This window comes from Clinocottus analis, unplaced genomic scaffold, assembly GCF_023055335.1.
Source record: "Clinocottus analis isolate CAN_PGR_092001 unplaced genomic scaffold, fCliAna1.0.p SCAF_6, whole genome shotgun sequence".
In the NCBI taxonomy this organism is placed as follows: domain Eukaryota; kingdom Metazoa; phylum Chordata; class Actinopteri; order Perciformes; family Cottidae; genus Clinocottus; species Clinocottus analis.
In genome coordinates this window covers 20,698,312-20,722,315 of record NW_027176218.1, presented here as the reverse complement: position 1 = coordinate 20,722,315, position 24,004 = coordinate 20,698,312, and the positions used below count along the sequence as shown (strand labels likewise).

The 24,004-nt window shown below is 41.5% G+C and overlaps 4 protein-coding genes across 4 annotated transcripts; 2 read left to right on the top strand and 2 right to left on the bottom strand.

The window, feature by feature from the left end:
• Window positions 1-1,284: 1,284 nt before the first annotated feature.
• Window positions 1,285-1,695, bottom strand: LOC137804225 (histone H3). Its single transcript, XM_068603341.1, has one exon. The coding sequence runs from the start codon at window positions 1,693-1,695 to the stop codon at window positions 1,285-1,287; it is 411 nt and encodes a 136-aa protein (XP_068459442.1).
• A 358-nt stretch (window positions 1,696-2,053) lies between these two features.
• On the top strand, window positions 2,054-2,440 carry LOC137803865 (histone H2A). The gene has a single exon (XM_068602674.1). It carries the CDS (start codon window positions 2,054-2,056, stop codon window positions 2,438-2,440), a length of 387 nt encoding a protein of 128 aa, XP_068458775.1.
• A 546-nt stretch (window positions 2,441-2,986) lies between these two features.
• Window positions 2,987-3,498, bottom strand: LOC137804406 (histone H4). The gene has a single exon (XM_068603611.1). The coding sequence runs from the start codon at window positions 3,457-3,459 to the stop codon at window positions 3,148-3,150; it is 312 nt and encodes a 103-aa protein (XP_068459712.1). The 5' UTR covers window positions 3,460-3,498; the 3' UTR covers window positions 2,987-3,147.
• A 1,449-nt stretch (window positions 3,499-4,947) lies between these two features.
• Window positions 4,948-19,157, top strand: LOC137803864 (cytochrome P450 2F2-like). Its single transcript, XM_068602673.1, has 12 exons — window positions 4,948-5,030; window positions 5,941-6,190; window positions 6,785-6,947; window positions 8,273-8,425; window positions 8,692-8,852; window positions 10,522-10,590; window positions 10,770-10,874; window positions 12,382-12,520; window positions 13,918-14,003; window positions 14,284-14,385; window positions 16,326-16,467; window positions 17,663-19,157. The coding sequence occupies exons 2-12, from the start codon at window positions 6,029-6,031 to the stop codon at window positions 17,848-17,850; spliced, it is 1,470 nt and encodes a 489-aa protein (XP_068458774.1). The 5' UTR covers window positions 4,948-5,030; window positions 5,941-6,028; the 3' UTR covers window positions 17,851-19,157.
• The last annotated feature ends 4,847 nt before the right edge of the window (window positions 19,158-24,004 follow it).

Genomic DNA, 24,004 nt, shown 5'->3' with positions numbered 1-24,004 from the left:
AGATTGCCCAAAAAGCATGACAACCCTGCTTCCATTTCAACATCCTGTCTGTGTGCAGCGGGTTATACATTAAACTTTAGACTGGACATACGATTTAAGTCAGAGTAGACTGGACATAACGAACACGTCGGGTGTCGCCGCTCCCGTCATCCCGAGATGAGACCCGGTCCGTGAAAATGTTGTCTTACGTAGCCGGTCCGTGGCGCGTAAAGGCTCGTGACCGCTGGACTAGAGGATGGAGAGGCAAATGCATAATATTGTGATCCTCCAAACGTGTTTGGTCCCCAATGTCGGTTTCATGATTCATTTTTCTTCTAAAGATAGATTTTTAGTGAGTAACAAAGGTTTCAGGGGAAATGTATCGGAGTAAAAGTACCAGTTTTATTTGCAAAATGTAGTGAAGTAAAAGTTAAAAAAAAAAAACAACAGAAATATAGATAGGAAAGTCGAGTACAGATATCCAGAAAACTACTTAAGTACAGTGCAAAAAAAGGACAAAAATACTGTCGGTAACAAAATCGGTCGGGGTGAGCTCTTATTGTGAAAGGCTCAGAGCGGAGTCAGAGTGCGTGACGTAAGAACCCAGAGCTGAGACACTGCCGGCTGCACTGAACTTAAAGTAGAGACAGTAGAAATACTTCGTGACGATACATTACTGCCCGCCAGTGGTGTTTTTCTACTTCGTTACTGTACTAGAGTAGTTTTTTTTATATATATCTGTACTCTGTATACCTGTATATCTGACTTTTCACTTCACTACATTTTTCAAAGAAAACTGGTACTTTTACTCGCTACATTTACACTAAAACCGTCGTTACTCGGTACAAAGTCTTGGGACCAAACAGGTTTGGACAAATTAGTTAAGACGTTAACCAGACTCAACTGCTGCATTTTATTTCTTAAACTGCACTGCAACTTTTATTAATTTTATTTGTATTTTTCTTAAGTGTTTTAATGTTTTCTAGATTGTTTTTAAATCTGCTTTTCATTTTTGACTGTTTTAATGTTTACTTAACTGTTTTTAAAGCTGCTTTTATGTGAAGCACTTTGAATCGCCTTGTTGCTGAAATGTGCTATACAAATAAACTTGCCTTGCCTAATTATAGTTTACATATAATATATTGCGCAGGAAACTGGTTCAAAGATGTATCCTTCATATTATTTAGACTGGATAGAAACACCAGTTGCCTTTGAGAAGAAACTGAGTTTGCAGGAGGAAGGTGATCTTCAGAGACTGAGGTGGCTCTTAAAAGAGCCGTTGTGGGTCGCGGGTGAGCCGGTAGTTTAAGCTCGCTCTCCGCGGATGCGGCGGGCCAGCTGGATGTCTTTGGGCATGATGGTGACCCTCTTGGCGTGGATGGCGCACAGGTTGGTGTCCTCGAACAGGCCGACCAGGTAGGCCTCGCTGGACTCCTGCAGAGCCATAACAGCGGAGCTCTGGAAGCGCAGGTCGGTCTTGAAGTCCTGAGCGATTTCTCTCACGAGACGCTGGAAGGGCAGCTTGCGGATCAGCAGCTCCGTGGACTTCTGGTAGCGACGGATCTCCCTCAGGGCCACGGTACCGGGCCTGTAACGGTGAGGCTTCTTCACGCCGCCGGTGGCCGGGGCGCTCTTGCGGGCGGCCTTGGTGGCCAGCTGCTTCCTGGGGGCTTTGCCTCCGGTGGATTTACGAGCGGTCTGCTTGGTTCTTGCCATGACTACTTCTTCTTCTTCTGTCTCTGTTCGGGAGGAAGATGCAGCCGGAGAGGAGACGCGCTGCTCTTAAACTGTGGGACGGTGACGCGGCTTCAGACCTCCGGCTCCTGATTGGTGAGCGGCTCCTCCTGGAGCTCAGCTCCGCCTCGAGCAGCGACCCACCGGCCGAGTCTCGATGCTCATTGGAGGGAAATCCTTTCGAAATGGGCGCCAAAAGTCAGAGTGGGCCGCCCCCTGCTGCTCTGCTGCAAAGCTCTCTTCTGGTTGGTCTGTTGGTCAGAACCGTCCCGCGGAGTTATAAAGGAGGGTTATGGATGTCGGTCAATAACTAACGTTAGTTTTCTCAAAGCATCCAACGATGAGTGGCAGAGGAAAAACCGGAGGTAAGGCCCGCGCTAAGGCAAAGACCCGCTCCTCTCGCGCCGGGCTCCAGTTCCCGGTCGGTCGTGTTCACCGGCTGCTGCGCAAAGGAAACTATGCGCAGCGTGTCGGTGCCGGAGCCCCCGTCTACCTGGCGGCTGTGCTGGAGTACCTGACCGCCGAGATCCTGGAGTTGGCTGGAAACGCGGCCCGCGACAACAAGAAGACTCGTATCATCCCGCGTCACCTGCAGCTGGCTGTTCGCAACGACGAGGAGCTCAACAAGCTGCTGGGCGGAGTGACCATCGCTCAGGGCGGCGTGCTGCCCAACATCCAGGCGGTGCTGCTGCCCAAGAAGACCGAGAAGGCCGCCAAGTCCAAGTAGACCTGCAGGGTCCGATTGCTGGGGACCAGAACCCACTAAGGCTCTTTTAAGAGCCAAACAACTGTTAACGAAGAGCTCTGCATTCATGGCTCCTTATTCACTCACACAAATAAACATTATTTTAAACGTTACGTTACTGATATTAAGGACAGATACAATGGGTTTATACATAACCAACAGTATTAGTCCATTGAATAATGCTGGCCAAGGTATGTTTTCGTGCTGTAACTACTTTCATTGTCCATTTGAGAATTATTAGACTGTTTGGTCTCAACTATAACTCTTCAAAGTGCTTTCTACAAATGTATTGTTAAAATGTGTTATGTATGACACAACCATCCAATCTTTAATGTTAAAATATTCAATGTATTGTAGTTCATAATTTATAAACAAATCTAGACCATCCAGCATTCTAAGTACAGAGGAGTGACTAGGAGCAGTATGCAGACCCAAAGAGCAACATGCAACTTCCAATCACTATACTAAATTAAGCCACAAAAAAAAAAAGATACATTTTAGGCTCATAAAAGAAATCAAACTGGGGATTTTATACACGCAGCACAATTTATGTTTAATCATTTGTGGACAGTGTTTCTTTAAGCTCTGGATAATCAATCCATGTTATGATCAGGAAGTCAGCTCTTTACATTGAGTACATTTGTGGCCCTTAAAAGGACCGTTTGTTGTTTGATGACGTCAGCCGGAGTTTAACCCCCGAATCCGTAGAGAGTGCGTCCCTGTCTCTTCAGAGCATACACCACATCCATGGCGGTCACCGTCTTCCTCTTGGCGTGCTCGGTGTAGGTGACGGCATCACGGATCACGTTCTCCAGGAAGACCTTGAGCACTCCGCGGGTCTCCTCGTAGATCAGACCGGAGATACGCTTCACTCCACCGCGGCGAGCCAGACGGCGGATGGCGGGCTTGGTGATTCCCTGGATGTTATCACGGAGGACTTTACGGTGACGCTTAGCGCCTCCTTTACCGAGTCCTTTTCCTCCTTTGCCTCTTCCGCTCATCTTCTCTGGTCAAAGTAATTCAACAGAGTGAAGAAAGAGGAGGAGTTCTCCCATATTTAAAACATGGCTGAGGACGTGATAGAAGACACGAGGGACTCTTCTTCTTCTTCTTCTCATGGAGGTTGAGGATTAAACTCTTTGGTGCTTTAGCGCCACCTGCTGAACAACAGCATTAATCAGCTACGTGTCTATGACGTGTCGCTCTTATTGATGAAATACAACAAACAGTATGATATTGTCTGACTACATTTAAACATACTGTGTAGCAGACCCAGCCGGATGTTGGTAATAGCATACTGATGATTTTTGATTGATGAATATAAGTTTATTCATTTCTTCCCTTTCTGTCAATCCTTCTTCCAAAGTCAACGTAAGAGCAACGAAACACAAAACAAAAATTAGCTCTAAAAAAATGTCAAAAAAAGTTTCCTAACATTAAAAATCTTAACACATACATTAAATCACGCAAGTTAACTAAAACAGTCACAAAACATATAATAAAACCCAAACAAATCATAAAGTACCTTGTTCCCACTCCAGCTAGGTGCTTTGCCGTTAATACATGTCCTTTTAAATTCATACACCGTTACTTTCACGATACTGCGTCATTGTTGACGCTCATCAAAATGGAGTCAAGTTACAACAGTTACATGTACTTTCGGTCTCGCAAGAAGGCCTTCAAAATAAAAGCACCCGAAAAATACAACGACACTTACAACATAAAAGCTTTCAAAAAAATAGTCACTCTATTAAAGAACCTGTTTAGGGTAGGTTACACTAAGTACATGTTATATTAAGTTGTTATGTTATAATTGTTATTGTTGGGCATAAGAAGTTATGTGTTATTGCAATTACTCGGTTTAGGAGGTCATTGAAGGTCACACGAGCTGGGTGGCGGTGGGTCGTGTCAATCATCGTGGCTTCCTGTGAGAGTGGGTGGGACACATGGGCGTGCATGTGACTGGTAGAGCGAGTGAGGCAGGGTGTGTGCGTGCGTTTGTGTGTGCGTGTGTGTGTGTGTGTGTGTGTGTGTGTTGCTGCAAGAGGCAGGGAGAGTCTGTGACCTGGAGCAGAGGTGAAACATGGAGCGAGGAGTTCACAGTGTTTCTTGTTGTTTTGGCGCGGGCTGCTGCCGACAGCAGAATAAATCACACAATAAGCAAGACAACGTCTCGTAGCTTTCCTGAACGCAGGGTCGCTACTATACGTTTTCAGAAAAACATAATTGTCTGAATCCAACTAATGATGGCTTTTAAAAAAATATATATATATTAATTTATTGAGCACCACAAGGTGTTCCCCTTTCACCTGCTAGTGATATCTGAGCATCTAATCTGAGCAAATCCCTTCACACACATTGTCTTTGTGTTGTATAGTCTGGAAGTCGGACAACGCCCTAAATCTACATGCACTGCTGGTTGTAGTTCAAGTGTAGAGGCGATTGTTATATAATCACATGGAAACAGTCGTTGCCTGTTGAGCAGCCTTCCCCTTATAAGGAGTGTTTTGTTATCCTCAGCTCCCCTCATTGAGACCAGACCACACGTTAACGAGCAGGCAGCGACGCTAAGGTGAGATATATGCTTTATTTTAGGGTTTACAAGCAAACACTCCAGAGGATGAAGACCAAGCGGTTGTTTGGGATAGTTGTTCGCTTCACCACTAACTTCTCCATCTTCGTAACGAACGGAGCGCGATGTTGTTAGTAGTAGCTGGAGGTTGTGTGCAGAGTGCTGTGGCCAGGATGGGAGTATTCAGATCATTTAAGTAAAAGTGACCCACACTATTAAAAACGACAGAGTAAAAGTCTCACATTCCAAATGTGACTAATATGCTTTTGCGCGATGAATACTGTGAACAATGTAGTATTCAAAGTAAAACGAATATCTCTGCAGACAGTAATAATACACAACAGTCGAAGTCGGTCGTTATTATAAACGATGTGTATGATTAGATTGTTTATTTCTCATGCAGTGCAAATCTCAAAATTGACAAAAGAAATCAAATAAATTCATTTGAAATTACTAAAACAATTAAAAGAAAAAAAACATGAGCATATTTGAGAAATTGTAAACTATACAGTAGTTGGAGTCTTTTGCATGACACATTATTTATAAAAAAAAAAAAAAAAATCATAGGACGTTTATATGTTTTGTAAGCAGAAATCTGAATGCAAAAAAAAAAAAAAAAAAAACATGCAATCATTTCCTCTAAAACGTAGTGGAGTAAAATTAGGAAGTGGCTTAAATATGTATAAATAAATAAATGTACTTGGTCACATTCCATAGCTGGTTGCAACTAATTAGCCTTCTTCAGCTCTATGACAATAAGCTGGCTTTTGCGGCAAACTATGGAACTAAATTAGCAACATGTAAACTAATATTTTAGTGGACAATTCAAGCTAAAGCCTGCCAGAATGTATGTCTCCTAAAGTGTTGGACCTGTTTCTGTTTGACGTTCCCACACACCCTTTTCATACAGGTGAGCAAAGTACAACCAGAGGTGGAGAGCGACGGAGCTACACTCTGACAGCAAAGTCGATCAGCTCTTCTCTTCAGTCCATTCCACCATGTTTGTGTCAATCATCCTGCTGTTGGTCAGCGTTGTCTTCATCATCATTCAACTCAAATCCCGGAGGCCCAAGAACTTTCCACCCGGTCCCCCAGTCCTGCCGATACTGGGGAACATACTGGAGCTGAGCTTAGAGAACCCCCTGAAGGACTTTGAGAGGGTGAGACGTTTGCTGAAAGGAATCATGATGCTCTTGCGATGCATTAACTTGTTATTGTATTGATGTAGTCACTATCTTTGGTGCTTAAAATGTGTCCACAATGTTTAATTACTGATATGTGAAACAACTCTGCTGTCTTTCCCGATAGTAATAGATTTAAAAGTAGCTGTACTATTGTACTTTGAGATTATGAAGGACACCTATCGGCTGCAAGTGTAAAATAAAAACATGTGCACTAAATGATTTGCACTGAAAGGCGAGCTTCTTGGGTAAAGTGTATTCACAACAGGCAAATACTGACATAGTAGCTAACCAGAGTTGAAGGCCTGTGTACTTAGCTACTTGACCATAGTCAGCTATAGTGGCACAGGCCATGCATGCATATGGTCAGAGTCTAACCTACAGACAATAAAATACTTGCAAGGAGATCTCTGAGATCCTGGCGTTGGCTGGAAGTGAATATATATATATATATATATATATATATATATATATATATATATATATATATATATATATATATATATATATATATATATATATATATATATAATTTAAAACATTGACATGTTTATTCATTTGTTTCTTTTCCAGCTGAGGAAGACTTATGGAAATGTCTACAGCGTATTTCTCGGTCCCAAACCAGCAGTAGTCATCAATGGGATGAAGACCATTAAGGAGGCTTTAGTGACCAAGGCCGTTGATTTTGCTGGAAGACCCCAAGACCTGTTCGTCAATGACACCACCCAGAGGAAAGGTAGGACAGACATGATGTTTCAAAGAGGAATGTATCTTCCACTTTGCTCAGCAATCTGACATTCTGCAGATTGCATCTCTTCAGGATTCAAGATGTTTTTACCGTCATGTGCACAGATAACAGACAGTTATTCTATACAATGAAACGCTTATTTTGCTCCTCCTCACAGATAATTACAATTACTCAATAGGGATGGGACAGTTATCAGCATTATACTATATATTATGTTAAAATAATTCTCATGCTGCAGTTAAAGTTTGTATTGCCAGTATTATCGCAGGAAGTGGAAATGGGTGGCCTCTCCACAGGTGCATGCTGCAACATGGTGAAAACAATGGTGAAAAAGGAGAAGCAAGCACCTGGGCTAGAAGTGACAGTCACCTAGTATCTCTGAGTGGAATGCTCTGCCTCATAGGGGCGCTGTAATTTAGCAATATAACTAGAAGTAGAACCACAAAGTGCTTTAAAAGCAATCAATTGAACCTGTAAATCAAATCAAAAATCATACTGGTAGCCAGAAGGCGAAAACAGGGCTGATATGTTGTTGCCTTCCAGTGTTCGTGTAAAGCCGAGCAGCTGTGTTTTGTTTGGCAGCAAACCTCATCTCCAAAAGAGGGGAACGAGCATATGTTATGTTACAGAATACCATTCAGTTCGCCAGAGAAAAGGAGGTAGGGCTGCGGCTTACTTATCCTCTCCCATAATCAAAAACATATCATCTCACCAGGCAATTAATCAGTCAACAAACTTGTCTGCACTCATCCTGTAGAAGTCTTTTAGAAAAGCAGCTGCCCACTCACACGTTAAGCAGCTCTATATATTATTCTAAGCATGAGTCTTTTTGAAAAAAAACATGCTGCTCCTCTTTTCTTCTTTTAAAAGTGTGACTTCATTTAATACCTTTGGCCGGGGAAGCACTTTCCGTGCACAACATTCAAAATCAGTCCAACTACCACAACCTTTGCTTAGTTTGTATTGCTATTATTTATCAATAATTCCAGACAAAATATACACACAATTTGTAGTTATCCATTGCTCTGTGATTATTTTGTTGGGAAACAAATAAGATAATAATAATTCTTATTGGGTTTAAAATGGTGAGGAGGAATCGTTTAAATGGAATACTTTGTGTTGACATGGAACTTCAATGTTTGGCAAAAGAGTGACAAGCAAAAACACTAGTTTTGAAGAAGCACACAGGCAGGCTGGAAAAGTAGATGAGCTCTGGAAAAACACTGCTATCATCATAGTGGATGGGGTATCTTGAGACATTTCTATTTTAAGCTCAAACCATTTGCTTTTTTGTGCCACTTTGCCTGTTTTAGGACTGATTCTGGCAGATTACGGTACGAGTTGGAAGGATCAACGTCGCTTTGCTCTGATGAACTTGAGGAACTTTGGTATGGGGAAAGATAGCATGGAGGAGAGGATCCATGAAGAGATAAAATACACCATGGACGCGCTGGAGAAGAGCATTGGTATGTCATCTGTGGGCCTCCGGTCCTTCTATGGCTGACTGGGTTCACTTTAATCAGTGACACTGACTTCTGAGCAGCACAAATACTCTACTAATACTCTATTGTTAAATAATGTCCCAATGTGGAAAAATGTCCCAATCACACATTTCCATTAAGGTTCAATGTTGAGTTTTGCTTCTTCATTGGTAGTTTCCTGTTGTTTGTTTGTTTAATGCATTCATGCACATTACTGTGTTGTAAGTTTGTCAACATTATTTATTTTACAGGCAAATCCATGAGTCCTCGAATTATGTTTCACAATGCGGCCTCCAACATCATCTGCCAGGTTTTGTTCGGAAAACGCTACGAGTATGATGAGGAGGTCATCCGAGTGATTGTTCAATGCTTTACTGAGAATGCTAAGATAGCCAATGGACCATGGGCTATGGTGAGTCAAAGGCATGTTTCTGCTTTAACACCTGGCTCTGAAATATCAGCATCAGACTTCAGCGAAGCCAGGGTCCGTTTTAGGGTCAGTGGTGCTCAAAGCTAACTTTAGCAGGCTGATAGTTAGCAGGTATACTGTTTACCGTAGACGCCATTGTTAAATATGTCCAAGATTCCTGGGTGCTTGTGTGGAGAAAAGGTCCAGAACTCAATGAGTTATAATATAACGGTTTAATTAAAGTTTAAATGGTGATACAGTATCAGGGTCTCTGAGCTTCCGCCCCACAGACTTACTGTCTCGCTTCCACTCATGAGGACCCCCTCACAGGCATCTAACAATCTGGTTTTAAACATTTCAGCCATTGGGCTCATTCACCTCATTGGTTCAAATTTGTGGCATGCGATTGGCTAAAGGCTGATTTATACTCGGGTTTTACGCAGAGACGCAAGCACGCAAGACACGCATGGCCGACCTTGCGTGGTCAAATCGGCCATTTTGCGTGCTTGTGTGCGTCACCCCAAATTTCTGACTATCCGTCAAAGCTACGCAAGCCCACAAGGCTGTGATTGGTCTGCTAACCACATCCTTTCTGAGTCTCGCATTTCCGGTTTTATAGCATGATACCGCTGTTTTTAAAAGCCACAGCAGAAACACAAACAATGGATCCCGTTGAAGAACGTTTGGCTCAAGAGGTCCGCAAATATGAGCATTTATAAAACCCGTCTGGACACGCAGATGGAGGTGAATTCCTGGAGGGAGATATCGGTGAACGTCGGTGTGCAGGTCGACTCTAAACGGCCGTTGCGCCACCTGCTGGTCTGGCGTATGGAAAACGCAGTTGAACTAAAAATCAAAACGAGTCCGTCAATCCGACTGCATGGCCAGCCGGAGTTGGAGTTGCAGAAGTATAATTCAGCCTTAAGACTCCCACAGGGGTAGAGTCTCTCTTTGGCGTAGGTTTTGAAGTTGGCTCCATAACATTCCTGTTTTCCGGTACCTGAAGTCCTCACTCCGCCCTCCTGTGTTTGCTAACAACATATTCGACTTGGAAGGAATTTGTTATTCAGTTCTTCAGGTTACAGTGCAACAGGAATTCTCTATTCTGAGCTACAGTCATCCTCCAGAAACCCCATGCATGTAAAGTCTCCTCACTTCTGCAGCAGTTGAAATGCAAATAGGAATCCCCCTCCTGTCCTGGTAAGAACAGGAGGAAGTTCCCCAGACCACAGGTGGTCCAGCCGTTCCCTTTGTTCCTTAAACCAAATGCTCTCCTGTAGACAATAAACCCCCATCTGTGTGTAAATGACCTCTTCACGTTGCTTTTCTTATACAGAGGATGAAGCAAATTATCTAGGGTTGGTCCTGAAGGCCTAGGTTGAAAACGACTGGAAAGGACGCATTGTTATGAGTGCTCTCCCCGTCATGACACATCGGCAATTGGCACATTGGATAAGCTTTAGATTGTCTCTCCCTCAAACTTTTCATTCATACAGCCTAACAGACTTACTTATCTGGCCTCACAGACATGAATGAGCTTTTTTTCTAGGTAAGCACAGACTCTTATCCTATATTTGAAGATAAAACCATTTGTTCAGAGCATTTCATGCCAGGATGCCAAACCCTGTGTGGTTTAAATCAACTAAAGATACATCTTTTCTTTTTTAAACAGCTTTATGACTCTTTTCCCATGATTCGAAACCTGCCGCTGCCCTTCAGAAAGGCCTTTAAGAATGTGGAGGTATGTTTATATCTATCTAAGTATATATATATCTTTATCTTTATATCTCTATCTATATATGTGTGAATGTATAATAATGGTACTCTCACTGCACCTCAAACAAAACACATTGATTTTATCAATGGGGGGGAAAAAAAGGAAAATACAATATTATGACTGTTGACTTGAATATTTTTCAGACTTGTCAGAAACTTGCGATTTCTTGGATGAATGAGCACAAGAAGACGAGAGTCCCTGGAGAACCACGAGACTTGGTTGACTGTTATCTGGAGCGGCTGGATAAGGTGAATCCTAAAACACAAAACAAGTTTGGAAACTGAGTGAATAACTGACAATAAATGAAAGGTTTACGTTGTCAGGGGATGGCGGTAGTATGTCCCAAATGCCATAAAACAGTTCAAATAATATTTTATTCCAACAAAAAAGGAAAAGGGTACTCCAAAACTAGTGATGTGTCCTTTTTGTGTTGAGGCTTCGAAGCGCGTGTCGAGTAATTCAAGTAGATTTTGGTGAAGCGCGTACCGAGGCTTGCGTCAATGGCGTACGTGGTGACGTTCGAAGCCTCGTGACTGATTCAGAAAACAGTTTGTGGGTTTGCTGCGTGACTCAAAATACAAGGGGCAGCGAAACTCAATGGATTTCCCCCCTTCCTCTCTGTAACCAGCTTCATCTGTGTCTGTGAAAGGCTATTTTATAAAGCAGGAGAACTTGTCTCAAAAAGCTGTGGGAAAGCTGTGGGAAAGTTCTTATTTTCATGAAAAATGAATAAAACGTACCTTACATTTAGCTGAAGCTTTCATTAAAAGCAACTTAGATTCAAGCTATATACGCTGAAGCTCTGGGTTAAGTGTCTCCCTCAAAGACACATCAACATGGACTTGCGGATGTCGGGCTCAAACCACCGACCCTCTCATGGAAAGACGGGTATGCTAACCACTGAGCCAGAGTCACATCACAACTCTCCACTCAACTTGTCGCCACTTCCCCTTTTGACCCAGCCATTATATCATAAAGACAGACACACTATTAATAAGTTAATAATTGATGTAATTGGCATCACAAACATCATTCGTTCATTTATTAAATTCAAAGCTTCACACACGGTGTCGTTATGATGAATATGTCTGTTTTTGTCCACTTGGTGGCGCAGTAGAGCAAATGAAGCGTCATGAAGCTTCTGCCCATGAGCGAACCAATTGGATGGGAAGTGTGAAAGCTTCAGAAAGCGAAGGAACACAAAGGAAACACAATTACACAGTACAAACCGACAAGGAGACAGGAGACAAATAGGGTTTAAATACAAGAGGGAATACACAACCGGGAACCAGGTAGACAGACAATCACCAGGGCAGGAAGTGCAGAGACACAGAGGACACAAGACTACAAAATAAAACAGGAAACAAAACTCAAACCATGACATACATCTGACGTTTGCATCGTAATATTTTACTGACCACTTCGAAACTAACATTTGGCACGTTCAGCCTGGCTTTTATGTGAAAAGTTAAATGTTAGTAGTGCTTTATAGAACCTTATTTTAATAAGAAGATAAGATAAGATAGTTCTTTATTAATCCTTAAGTGGGAAATTACAGGATTTCAGCAGCCCTTATTCACAGAAATGTAAGTAGAGATATGGCTGAAGGGGTTTTATGGCCCATAACCACTGACTTTCTTGCAGTAGTTGAAAACTACTATTGTTTAGCTCGTAACTCGGGATATTTTTCAGTATATGGCCTACAATAAAGGTTTGACCACCCTTATTCTAAAAAAAACATTCTCCTCTCTTTAGGCAGATGTTGATCAGTCCTCCTTTTCAGAAGAACTGCTGACTATGTTCATCCTAGATCTTCACTTTGCTGGGACTGACACTACTTCCAACACCCTACTTACTGGTTTCCTCTACCTTGCGAACTACACACACATACAAGGTATGCACATAATGACTGTTCGTTGTCTTGCCATCTAAAAATTGCATCTATTCATCCTTAGATTGTTCATGCAGGAATACTTTCTGTGAAAGTCAGAAACTGAAATGTTATTTTATGTGTGGATGATGTCATGTCTATTGTGTAAAACTGACTCATATTTATATAGCGCCTTTCTATTCCTTCAATCACTTAAAACGCTGTACACTCCACCTCAACATTCACAAATCATTCACTCTCTGATGGCAGGCGCCGCCATGCAAGGTGCCATTTGCCCATCAGGATTTAAACTCATGTATTATGGCACAGCCTTCGGGAGAAATTTGGGGTTTAGCCTAAGAATACTATAGTGCAAGTCATAGCATTAGCTCAGTCATCCCATATTCTTGCAGTAAAGGTTTCTTTTCCACAAATTCTAGAAAGCACAGTAGTGATCTGGTACTCTTTACCCTGCCAGGATTCTTGCAAGACCAAAGAGCTGGTCCTTAGACAGACGGTGTTAAAGTTTGCTAAGCTACAATCTTCTGTCAGAAGGCAGCCTCTTTCACATAAGACACTTTGGAGTGTCACAGTAGTAAAGTACAGCAGTAAAAAATGAAATGAATGATGGCTGAATTCAGCTGATTTAGGTTCAGGGCCGTTGACATTGTGATTAGTAACGCCTGTGCTTCTCATAGTAGCTGCCTGCCCAGCTAGCTGCTAACTACCTGCGTGGAAATGTTGTAATGTAATCAGCAAGTGCTTTTTCTGAGAGACAAATTTCACTCTGTTGGTCTTTTTAAGTATCTTTCTCTTCAAAAAGCATCTTTGCTTGAAATGAAAAAATAATGATGAGAAACCGACTGATGTATTGGTATTGTTGGGTATGTCAGACGGTAAATCACAAGAAAAGTGCAGTAATGGAAACCAGAGAAGTGAAATGTTTAGGTTTTTTTTGCTCTGTAAATTTCTTGATCAAAGTTCAAGGGAGCCATATACACACAACTTGTATTTATGTTATGGATTGGGAAAATTGACCAATATGTCATTGTTGGTCAAATATGAATCTCTGCATTGTTCAGGCTACAGCAGAGAGAGCGACTTTCAGTGAGCACACATTTAGAGAACTAACCTTATTTAGCTTCTACTAATAAAATTAACTGAAGACTGTCAGTTCCACTCGTGAAATCCACTTTTCAAAATTAATGAGAGGACTGTTAGGTCAATAAGTTGAAAAAGGCCTTTTCTATCATTTCCCTACTTTATTTACTTCATCAGGGACACCACACATCAGGATTCATTAACTTCCTCCCTTGATTAGGTTTACGTTTCATCCACTCTCAATTACATTGTTCCCAGTGTTTTTGTCTTCACAATCCAATTGTACCAACTTATATTATTATCTCTGCTGTTTCTCTCAGAGCGTTGTCAGCAGGAGATAGACGAGGTGTTGGGGGGGAAGGAACAGGCCAGTTCTGAGGACCGAAACAATATGCCCTACATGCAGGTAAATCATCACTTTTTGTATTATTTCACTTTTATTTCATGAGTACACGCAGATCATACATGGTAGGGGTCATTCATATTTTTTTTTTAAATCAATCTCTTTACGGTGGGGTACGTCCTTGGGGTAGATTCGTTGTAATCATTGCTTTAAAATGACCTCCATCTTGTGTCAGCATATTGCTGGTCTGTTTTTGTGGCTGAACTTCAGTGGCATTGTTTTTCCTGGAGGCCCCACTCAGGTAAATTATGGGAACATGATATCTAACTCTTTCTTCATCCAGGCCGTGATCCATGAAGTGCAGAGGGTAGCCAACACTGTTCCACTCAGCGTCTTCCACTGTACGACTAAAGACACAGAGCTCATGGGATATTCCATCCCCAAGGTACGATGCAACTGGTCTTACCTAAACTGTCACTATTACCTATGTTGACCCTTATAAATATCTGGGCATCCTAATTGACGACTCCCCCACTTTTCAGCCACATGTACAGTACCTCGTGAAAAAGTTCAGGTTAAAACTGGGTTTTTATTTTCGAAATAAGCTGTGCTTTTCAAATAATGTTAAAAAGCGATTAGTTGCTGCTACTTTTTTGCTTGTGTTGGACTACGGTGATCTTTTATATGTGTATGCATCTGCTCGCTGTCTTCGTAGGGTGGACGCAGCTTACCATGCTTCATTGCGGTTCATTTTAAACCGTAAAGCTCTGACTCACCACTGTGACTTCACTCTCGGGTGGGATGGCCTGCTTTGGCCACCCGGAGGCTCTGTCATTGGTACACTTTTATTTATAAGGCTTGCTCCCAAACTACATGTGTGTTTTCATCATGCAGAGAAGTGTCTTAAAACAGTCTTTTTTATGCTCACTGTCCCGAATGCCAGAACCGAAATGGTAAAAAGGACTTTTTTGTACTCTGCCCCCCTCAACATGGAATATGTTGAAGAATGTTTTAAAGCTTAAAGAACTGCTACCACTGATCGCTTTTAAATCGAGAATAAAAAATTATAGGCAGCTTCCCCAAAATGCAAATGTTTTTTAAATTGACTGTTTTAACTTGTCTTGTTCTATGTTTTCTGTCTGTAACTATGTGTTTTTTTTACGCTGCCGCCTGTCTTGTCCAGGTCTCCCTCGAAAAAGAGATTTTTAATCTCAATGGGGCTTTCCTGGTTAAATAAAAGTTTAAATACAAGTCAAAAACTACACACTATTTAGCATTAGTAAAGCATGAGAACATTTAGTTCACCATTTATAAAGAATTGTTCCAACGTTAACACTCATTATTAACTCATTAGTATGCATTTCATAAACACAGTAATACATGTTTTATTCTTCATTAATAGGTTTTACTATTATGCATTTAAAAATTGTGTTTTCATACTTTATAAATGATAGAGTCCCCATTTGTGAATTAGGTAATATATGTTACAAACCAAATATTAAGAGCTTATGAATGATGCACTAATGGCTAAGATGTGCTTTATAAATGTGTTTTAATACTGCAATTCATGATTAATTCAGGTAGTTACTAGTCGATAAGGGAAGATTATATGCTTTACAACACATTATTAAATGACACTGAAAGGCTAGGAGTGCCTCAAAACTAAAAAAAAGTCTCAGTTATCTTCTCAACAGAAAAGGGAAATGGACACAACATGATGGTGATGGTGATGGGGGCAATGCCCGTCAGTGGCACGAGTGTCATAGTTTGCTGGCACTTCCTGGCTCAGAGGTGAGCAGGATTGTCTTTTAATCAGAGGATTGGTGGTTTGATCCCCGGGGCTGCTAGCCTATGTAGATGTGTCCTTGAGCAAGACACTTAACCCTAAAATTGCTCCTGTAGCTGCGCCTACGGTGTATAAATGTATATGAATGGTTGATAATACTGATGTGGCACCTTGCATGGTCGCTCCTCCCATCAGTGTGTGAATGGGTGAATGATGTCATGTAGTGTTAAAGCGCTTTGAGTGGTTGGAAGATTAGAAAAGCGCTGTACAAGTACAGGTCCATTTACCATTCAGCTGTGACTAGTTTACTATGTCGCCAGCTCGCAAGCTCACCACTAACTAGAGGTCCTGAGACACACATGTGCCACCTCAGTTGTAAGTAGAGGGGATAGCTCGATACTCATAATCAATAATATGTATGTGCCAGCAAACTATGAAACATACTCACCACTCGTGCCACTGTGCATTGCACCCCATCACCATCATGGTAATGTCCTATATCACTTTGTGTTGGTTCTATTTCCTTTTTCTTCAGTTAATGTTATGCTCTTAAAAAAGTTCTCTTTGCCCTTTCCTCTTTTGCTTTATTTTCTCTATAGGGTACACTGATCATCCCCAACCTTTCTTCAGTGCTGAATGAGGAGGGACTATGGAAATTCCCAAATGAATTCAACCCTGAAAACTTCCTCAATGACCAGGGAGAGTTTGTCAAACCAGAGGCCTTCATGCCTTTCTCTGCAGGTATGTGCCAATTCTAGTCAAGTCAGTTACCTTATAATGAAGAAAAAACGCGTAATCTAGAAAGTCCTGTTGCTGTCTTGGCCTAAAGCAGCAATACTAGGGACTGGTCAAAGGCAACCCTGAGCTAACCCTAGCAGATAGCGTTACTGAAGAGGAAAGTCAGAAGCTTACCCTTAAATGTGGAGATAATGTCTGTCTCCTGGACTGAAACTGGGAGCCTGTTTCACTTCAGTGGAGCTTTTATTGCTCAAGGTCTATGGCTCTCAGACTCTAGTAGAGGAGACAAAGTAGTGGAGGTTTGTGAGCATGAAAAAAAAAGCATAACCATGCACAGAGAGGGTGGGTTAAATCAAACACTCAGTGAGGTTACATGCATTCGAATTACTGGCTTAATCAAATGATCCCGTTCATGTAAACATCTTTGTTCGAATAATTGCGGTCCGACTACGATCCGATTAACACCCCTGGATAACTCGATCCGACTCGATTGATAATTCAAATAACGCTGCATGTAAACGCTGAATCGAATAGGAATTGGACTATACGCCTTTGCGCATGCTCAAGATCCCGCCGCCTCCTCCCTCCTTCCCTTCCAGGTTGTAACCGGGAAGTCGAAAGAGACGATAAGTTGTCACGGCCGGCAGAAACAAACAAACGTAAAAGTCGGGTTACAAGACGATACTACAATTCGGTGGGTGTCCCCGCTAGCTCCCTGATGTAGCCAGCTAGCGCTGCTGCTAGTTTCCTGTTTGCTCTCCGCTAGCTCCCCGACAACCACCGAAGCTAGCGAGTGAAGAGGTCAAGCGGAGATGGCTGTATCACCACGACATGTAATGAAAACAGCGCCACCTATCGTATCGGATATGACATGCTTTCAGACAACGATTCGATTTATTCACTGCCATGTATATTAGGATAATAGCAGTTGCCCCGAAAGATAGCATAGTCCGACTAAAGCAAAATTCAAATTAATACCGTCACGTAAACGCACTGATGCCTGTTTCTGGGGAAGATAAGAAACTGGTTTGGGCCGGTTCAGACCTTCACCATTTCCTCCCGTTACTGTTTGGCACACTGAATAAAAGACAGACTTTCCTCCTTCTCGCAAAAATAAATGACCTGATTGATGATTTTACACTTGGTGTCGGGTATAATTTTTCTAACAATGACTATGAGGTCTTTTATTATGTCCCAGGTCCTCGTATGTGTCTCGGAGAGGGTCTGGCTCGTATGGAGCTCTTCCTCATCATGGTGACGCTGCTGAGGAAGTTTAAGTTCACCTGGCCTGAGGATGCAGGAGAGCCAGACTACACTCCAATGTATGGAGTCACTCTGACTCCCAAGCCTTATCGCATGAAAGTCCAACTGAGGACACCGAATTAATGGATGACCAATAAGCCAACAACATGTTGTGCTGCCTATCATGTGGCCTTCACTGTTCACATTGCTACCACTAAACAAACTATAACTTCTGTTGCTTTTGAGAGCACGCTGTTTATCAGATCAACTATCTGAGGGCACTATCACTGAATCCTGACCCAAGACAATTTAAATTGTTTTAAAGAAATACAGCCTTCTTCAATACCAGAATTTTAGGGTACTGGGCCTTTCTTTAGTGCCGACACAGCACTGTGGGAATAGGTCTACTCATGCAATGTCTATCAACTTGTTCTCAATAGTTATTGACACTTCAGCAGCTGCATCACCCTTGAGGCTGGTATGATTTGTACAGCCTATAGGGCACACCATTAAGCTACATGGCCGACCTTGCTCCCTAAACTACCATTTCATCAATTTGGTGTTTTATTACCCCAAAGGGCAGCATGTCCAGTGGTAATCCCAACTCCCTGTCTATGCCTGCTATCTTCACCTGTATGCTTCCTCAGCCTCTAACTGTTTCTTCATCCCTTTCAAAGTGCCTTTGACAAAGAACCTTTGTAGAAAGTTGTCCAAGTATGTCCCCTTTTCCGTCCATTTTTTCCCAACTATTTCTTTTATGGCCGTCTTTTCAGAATAAAACTGTTTTCGACATGTATTACCAACATGGGTTGTCAGACCACAGGCCGTCGATGACACCTAACAATGCAAATAAGGGATTATGCCCACATTACTTCTGCTCAAGTTAAGTAATGTGCTTTAAATGTACTGTGTCTAATATTTTAATATATCTAATATTTTACCCATTCACTATTAGTGCTTGCTTTGTGGCTCTCGGTTGTTACCTACTACCTGATTACCATGTGTATTACTGTAACCATGCCAAAAAAGCTTCTCTAACCTCAACAAAGCATTTGTGTCTACATAAATCCAACCAAAGCTTAAAAACAGTGTTGTGACTTCATACAACAGTTTTATTTTTCGACAAGTATTTGTAATCATTTTGGAAGGAATAGACAGGAATTCGTCACTTAATTTTGTAATTTTTGATTCACATGTATGATTACAACTTACTGCCTTTTAATTCAAAGGACATGCATTGAGTTTATTACTTACTTACTTATTAATTACCTAAAATATCATGCTTTCATATATTTGGCGCTTAATTCTTCATACTAATGTTCTTTGAAATATAATCATTTTATATGGGATTGGTATGATTGAGGCTTTCTGCAAACAATGTATGTTTTAAGTCTGAGGTAATATTTGAGTGCATTATGGTGATGCTTTTATGAGTTTAACAATAAATAATAAAGTGCAATATTAACAAATTAGTATTTCCAACGTGTCATTTCTTTGTGGCTATACATTAAACTCCAAATGCCAAAACATACATAAATACTAAACACTTGGAGTGATTGTGACAAAGGTCCCAACTACATCCTGTAGTTTTACTATGGGGCTGTTCTCAGGGATTGCATTATGTTGCACAAGTGTAATTGAGTTCATTTTAAACCATTAAACTCATATTTTGTAGCCAACCACAAAGTTTGGCAATAAGTGCAATAGCTTGTGTTTTCTTTCTGGTGTTTTGTCTTTCTTACAATTTAGAATGGTTTGTTTTAGCAACACAACATATTTAGATTTCTCAAACCATTTATTGGTTGAATCTAAGGGGAAAAAGACAAGACAACAGGTAGTTAATGGCTCCCTCACATGAACAGAATTGGGTTAAAACATTCAAATCAGTTTGGGAAAATATCAGGATATAAGCTAAATTTGCAAAAAAGGGAACTTTTACCCCAAGACCAATGAGTCACAGGATATAACTCATTGGTCTTCGGTACCATTATCGTGTTAACCAAGTTGAAATGATAGTATTACCCAAATGTATGTATCTTTCAAAATATTGCTGATTAAAAAAAATCTTTTTTCATAGATCTTGATAAGAATAGAATTTCTTTCATATGGGGGAACAAACCTAGTCGGATCAGCAAGACTCAACTCCGAAGACCAAAGCGTGCAGGAGGCTTAGCTTTACCCAACTTTCTTTTTTACTATTGGGCATGCAATATCCAGAAGCTACTTCACTGGTTTGAAGACATGCCAATTCTAGAAAAGGCGGATTGGGTACAAATGGAATTCAACCTCTTGCACCACCTCGGCTCAGTGATCTGTGCAGCCCTTCCCCCTCTTAGCAATAGCTTAAGTACAAACATAATAGTAAATTACACAATAGGAATATGGGCTCAGTTTAGGAGACACTTTGGGCTACAAGGAACTTCCACTCACTCCCCCATTAAATCTAATCGTTTAGTCCCTCCTGTACAGATGACGCATTAAATCCATGGTTTGCTGAGGGGATCAAGTCAATCCATAATTTATACATAAAAGACACGTTTGCTTCATTCTTCCAATTATCACAAAACTATGACCAACCAAAGAACGTATTTTTTCGCTACTTGCAGATCAAGAGCTTTGTACAAAAAAACATTTGATTCATTTACGGACAAGCCCATGAAATCTCACGTTGACAGCCTCTTAGAATTGGACCCAAACAGTAGAGGATTGATATCCCAAACTTACCAGCGCATTAACGACATCAACCCACACTCCTTGGATTCAGATCTTGGAGTGGTTATAACACATGACCAATGGGACTCTATTTTAAACTTGATATGTACATCATCTACATCCGCTAAACACACCTTGATACAGCTAAATGTGGTACACAGGGCCCATTACACAAACGCCAGACTGGCAAAGATGTACCCTGGCTCTGGTCCGCTGTGTCCTCGGTGTAGAGGCCGGCCAGCAGACCTGCTGCACATGTTTTGGCTATGCCCGAAGCTATCCACCTTTTGGACAAGTATTTTTAAAGCTTATAGTGAAATGCTTGGAACGCAAGTTGACCCGGACCCAACTTGCGCATTATTTGGCTTAACACCAGAGGAACTCCGCACCTGAGCTCCAAACATAACCAATGTGGTCGTAGCCTTCACAACACTCCTTGCTCGACGTTTGTTACTTTTGAAATGAAAGCAATGTGTCCCTCCATCATTCTCACACTGGGTCAAAGATGTTATGTACTTCCTGACACTTGAAAATATTAAATATACTCTCGGAGCTTCGTCCCAAACCTTTGATAAAGTATGGAGACCTTTTCTAGACTACTATGACTCTTTGCAAGATCCTCTCGCCAAAGACTAATGTCCTATAGCAACAGTGAACCGCCCCCCTCCCTCTTTACATTTTTAATTTTTGTTTTTATTTTATTTTATTTTTTTAATTTTAAATTTAGTTTCCTTCTTACCTGAATTTACCTGAATAAAAAAATAAAATAAAACATTTAAAGTCATTTGAAACATTAACACCACCTTATATATTTAGATGCACATAAAATAAATCTTTTGAGTAATAAGATAATAAGATTGAGTAGAAGGCATCCGTCTCTATCTGATTGACATTCAGGTCCTCAATCTGGCAATGTTATTTTTTAATGGTGTGATGTCATAAGAGGAATGGTGATCAATGGGAGGTTCATTCCTTCCCGGTGGTTGCAGCAGGGACTACAACCAGCATGACATCCAGTGAAAAAACTACAATTCCCACTCAGCAGTGCAGGCAGGCCAAGGCGGCTGCACAGCTGAAAGGGATGAGGCTGATGAGCCTGAAGAGAGCTGGTGTGAGGGTGAAGACAGGACAGGAGCTCAGCAGAGTTCTGATATTTTGTTAAAGACAATGAACCAGGAGAAGACTGAAGCATTTATGTTTGTTTTGTACAACGACTTTTGTTGGAGTTAAGTTTACCTTTTTGTTAAGAAGAATCTAAATACAGAAACTTTGAGTTAAAGAAACCCTCGCCTGTCGTCTTCATTTGTGTACCAACGCCTCACCTCACGATCCTGTCCTCTCGGGACATCACAATGGTCATTTTATTTTGTAGTTCTCTTGTGTGTTTGTCTCTATGTGTTTTGTTTGTCTACCTGAAAATGCTTTAGCTTGAGTCGTGTTTTTTTTTATCACAGTATCTTTAGTTTTATCACATCTTTTAAGAGTGAGAATTAGGGCACGACCAGTAAAGAATATTTGGGACTAAAGTTTAAATTGCTTTATCTTCTCTAATCAGTGTAATAACACTGCAGACCACATGACTGTGCAAAGGTTGGTTGTGTTTGTAAAGCCAGCAAAGTTGCAGAGAAGGAGTAAAAAAGAGTGTCAATCGATCAGAATCACTGCTTCAGCATGTTGGCATCTGTGGCTCTACTCTTCGCGGCTGTTTTGCTCGTCCTACTCCTTTTTCCGACTAAAAGGGCCAAAAATTTCCCTCCAGGCCCTCAACCAATCCCCATCTTTGGAAATGTGCTGCAGCTCAATCTGGAGAGCCCAATTGCTGACATGGAGAGGGTAAAGTTGAATTATGTTACCAAGATAAATACTTGCTTCCTATATGTACATGCTAAATATGTCTCGTGATGAATTATGTAAGATTTAAACAACCTTAATGGATCTCATTCCAAGTTTGCATCTTTATTTATGTTGTCTGTATGAATCTATCGTTTTAGGGAAGGATTGAGAAAATTATGGATTTTGTTCATTGTCATTTCTTTATTAGCATTTGTTTCACACCAGAGGCACACCATGTTATGTTGCCATTGTTCTGACTGTCAGTCCCTTTTGATTAGCTCAACTCTTCACCCAGAATGACTCAAAATATGAATTAAGAATGACTTATTCTGGTATCATATTCTCAATTATTTAACTCTATTGAAATCCAGAGAAATAAAATGTGCTTTAAAATGCGATGCTTAGGAAATATCTATAAAAGTGAATGAATCTTATATGTGCTTAGAACAATTTCTCTTCAATTTTCTCTACTAATATGAACTTGTTCATAATAATTCATGACAGTCACTGTGTCCCCAGCTGGCCAAGCGCTATGGTAACGTCTACAGCCTTTTCCTCGGTCCCAGGCCCGCGGTCATCATCAACGGGCTGCAGGCGTTGAAAGAAGCTCTGGTCAAAAAAGCTGCTGACTTCTCTGGCAGACCTCAAAACCTCATGGTTAATCATGCCGTACAAGTAAAAGGTGCAGAGCAATTTGAGGCTTTTGTCCCGAGAGGGATTTTTCTATTAGGACAGAGAATATGGAAAGACAGTTATTTTCACAGAGAAATAACGACCAAATAACTTTTAAACATGTTCAGTTGAAAAATCCTTATTATGGCACCACCTGGTGGAAGCAATGGAAGAAGTATCAGCAGAATGTCCAATATTATGCAGAAAAAATGGCTTCTATAACTGATGTGTTGTTTCAGACATGATCAGATTGTTAATACTGGTGAATGAAAATATAAGCAAGAATGTAAGCAAACTACTGTTTTATTTTTTTGTATACAGTAAGGTAGTTCAATCCAGTGGTTACCAAATAGGCCCCAAGATAAATCTGCAGAAGGAACAAAAAAAAAACTTTTATACATCCATCCATCCATTTTCAGCTGTTTATCCGGGGTCGGGTCTCGGTGGCAGCAGGCCCAGCAGACCGACCCAGGCTTCCCTCTCACCCGTAACATTTTCCAGCTCATTCTGGGGGACCCTTAGGCGTTCCCAGGCCAGCCGGGAGATATAATCCCTCCAGCGTGTCCTGGGTCTTCCCAGTTGGACGTGCCTGGAAAACCTCAAATGAGAGCCGTCCAGGAGGCATCTGAATTAGATGCCCGAACCACCTCAGCTGACTCCTTTTGATACGAAGGAGTAGTGGCTCGACTCCAACCTCCCTCCTGTTGGCCAAGCTCCTTTCCCTATCTGTAAGGATCCTTACCCTATATCTAAGGGTCCTGACCCTATCTCTAAGGGTCCTGACCCTATCTCTAAGGATACTGACCCTATCTCTAAGGTTCCTGACCCTATCTCCAAGGTTCCTTACGCTATCTCTAAGGCTGAGTCCGGCCACCCTACGGAGTAAGCTCATTTCGGCTGCTTGTATCCGCGACCTCGTTCATTCGGTCACGACCCAGAGTTCGTGACCATAGGTGAGGGTTGGAACGTAGGCGACCAGTAACTGGAGAGCTTTGACTTCCAACTCGGCTTCCTCTTCACCAAGACGGTCCGGTACGGCGCCTGTTTTACTGCTGCAGCCGCACCGATCCGCCTGTCGATC

Excerpts from the sequence above, each read along its gene's own strand:
- LOC137804406 (XM_068603611.1), bottom strand. The coding sequence starts at position 3,459 with ATGAGCGGAAGAGGCAAAGGAGGAAAAGGACTCGGTAAAGGAGGCGCT.
- LOC137803865 (XM_068602674.1), top strand. The coding sequence starts at position 2,054 with ATGAGTGGCAGAGGAAAAACCGGAGGTAAGGCCCGCGCTAAGGCAAAG.
- LOC137804225 (XM_068603341.1), bottom strand. The coding sequence starts at position 1,695 with ATGGCAAGAACCAAGCAGACCGCTCGTAAATCCACCGGAGGCAAAGCC.
- LOC137803864 (XM_068602673.1), top strand. The coding sequence starts at position 6,029 with ATGTTTGTGTCAATCATCCTGCTGTTGGTCAGCGTTGTCTTCATCATC. Across the intron at positions 12,521-13,917 it reads GAACTACACACACATACAAG|AGCGTTGTCAGCAGGAGATA; the intron begins GTATGCACATAA and ends TGTTTCTCTCAG. Across the intron at positions 16,468-17,662 it reads CTTCATGCCTTTCTCTGCAG|GTCCTCGTATGTGTCTCGGA; the intron begins GTATGTGCCAAT and ends ATTATGTCCCAG.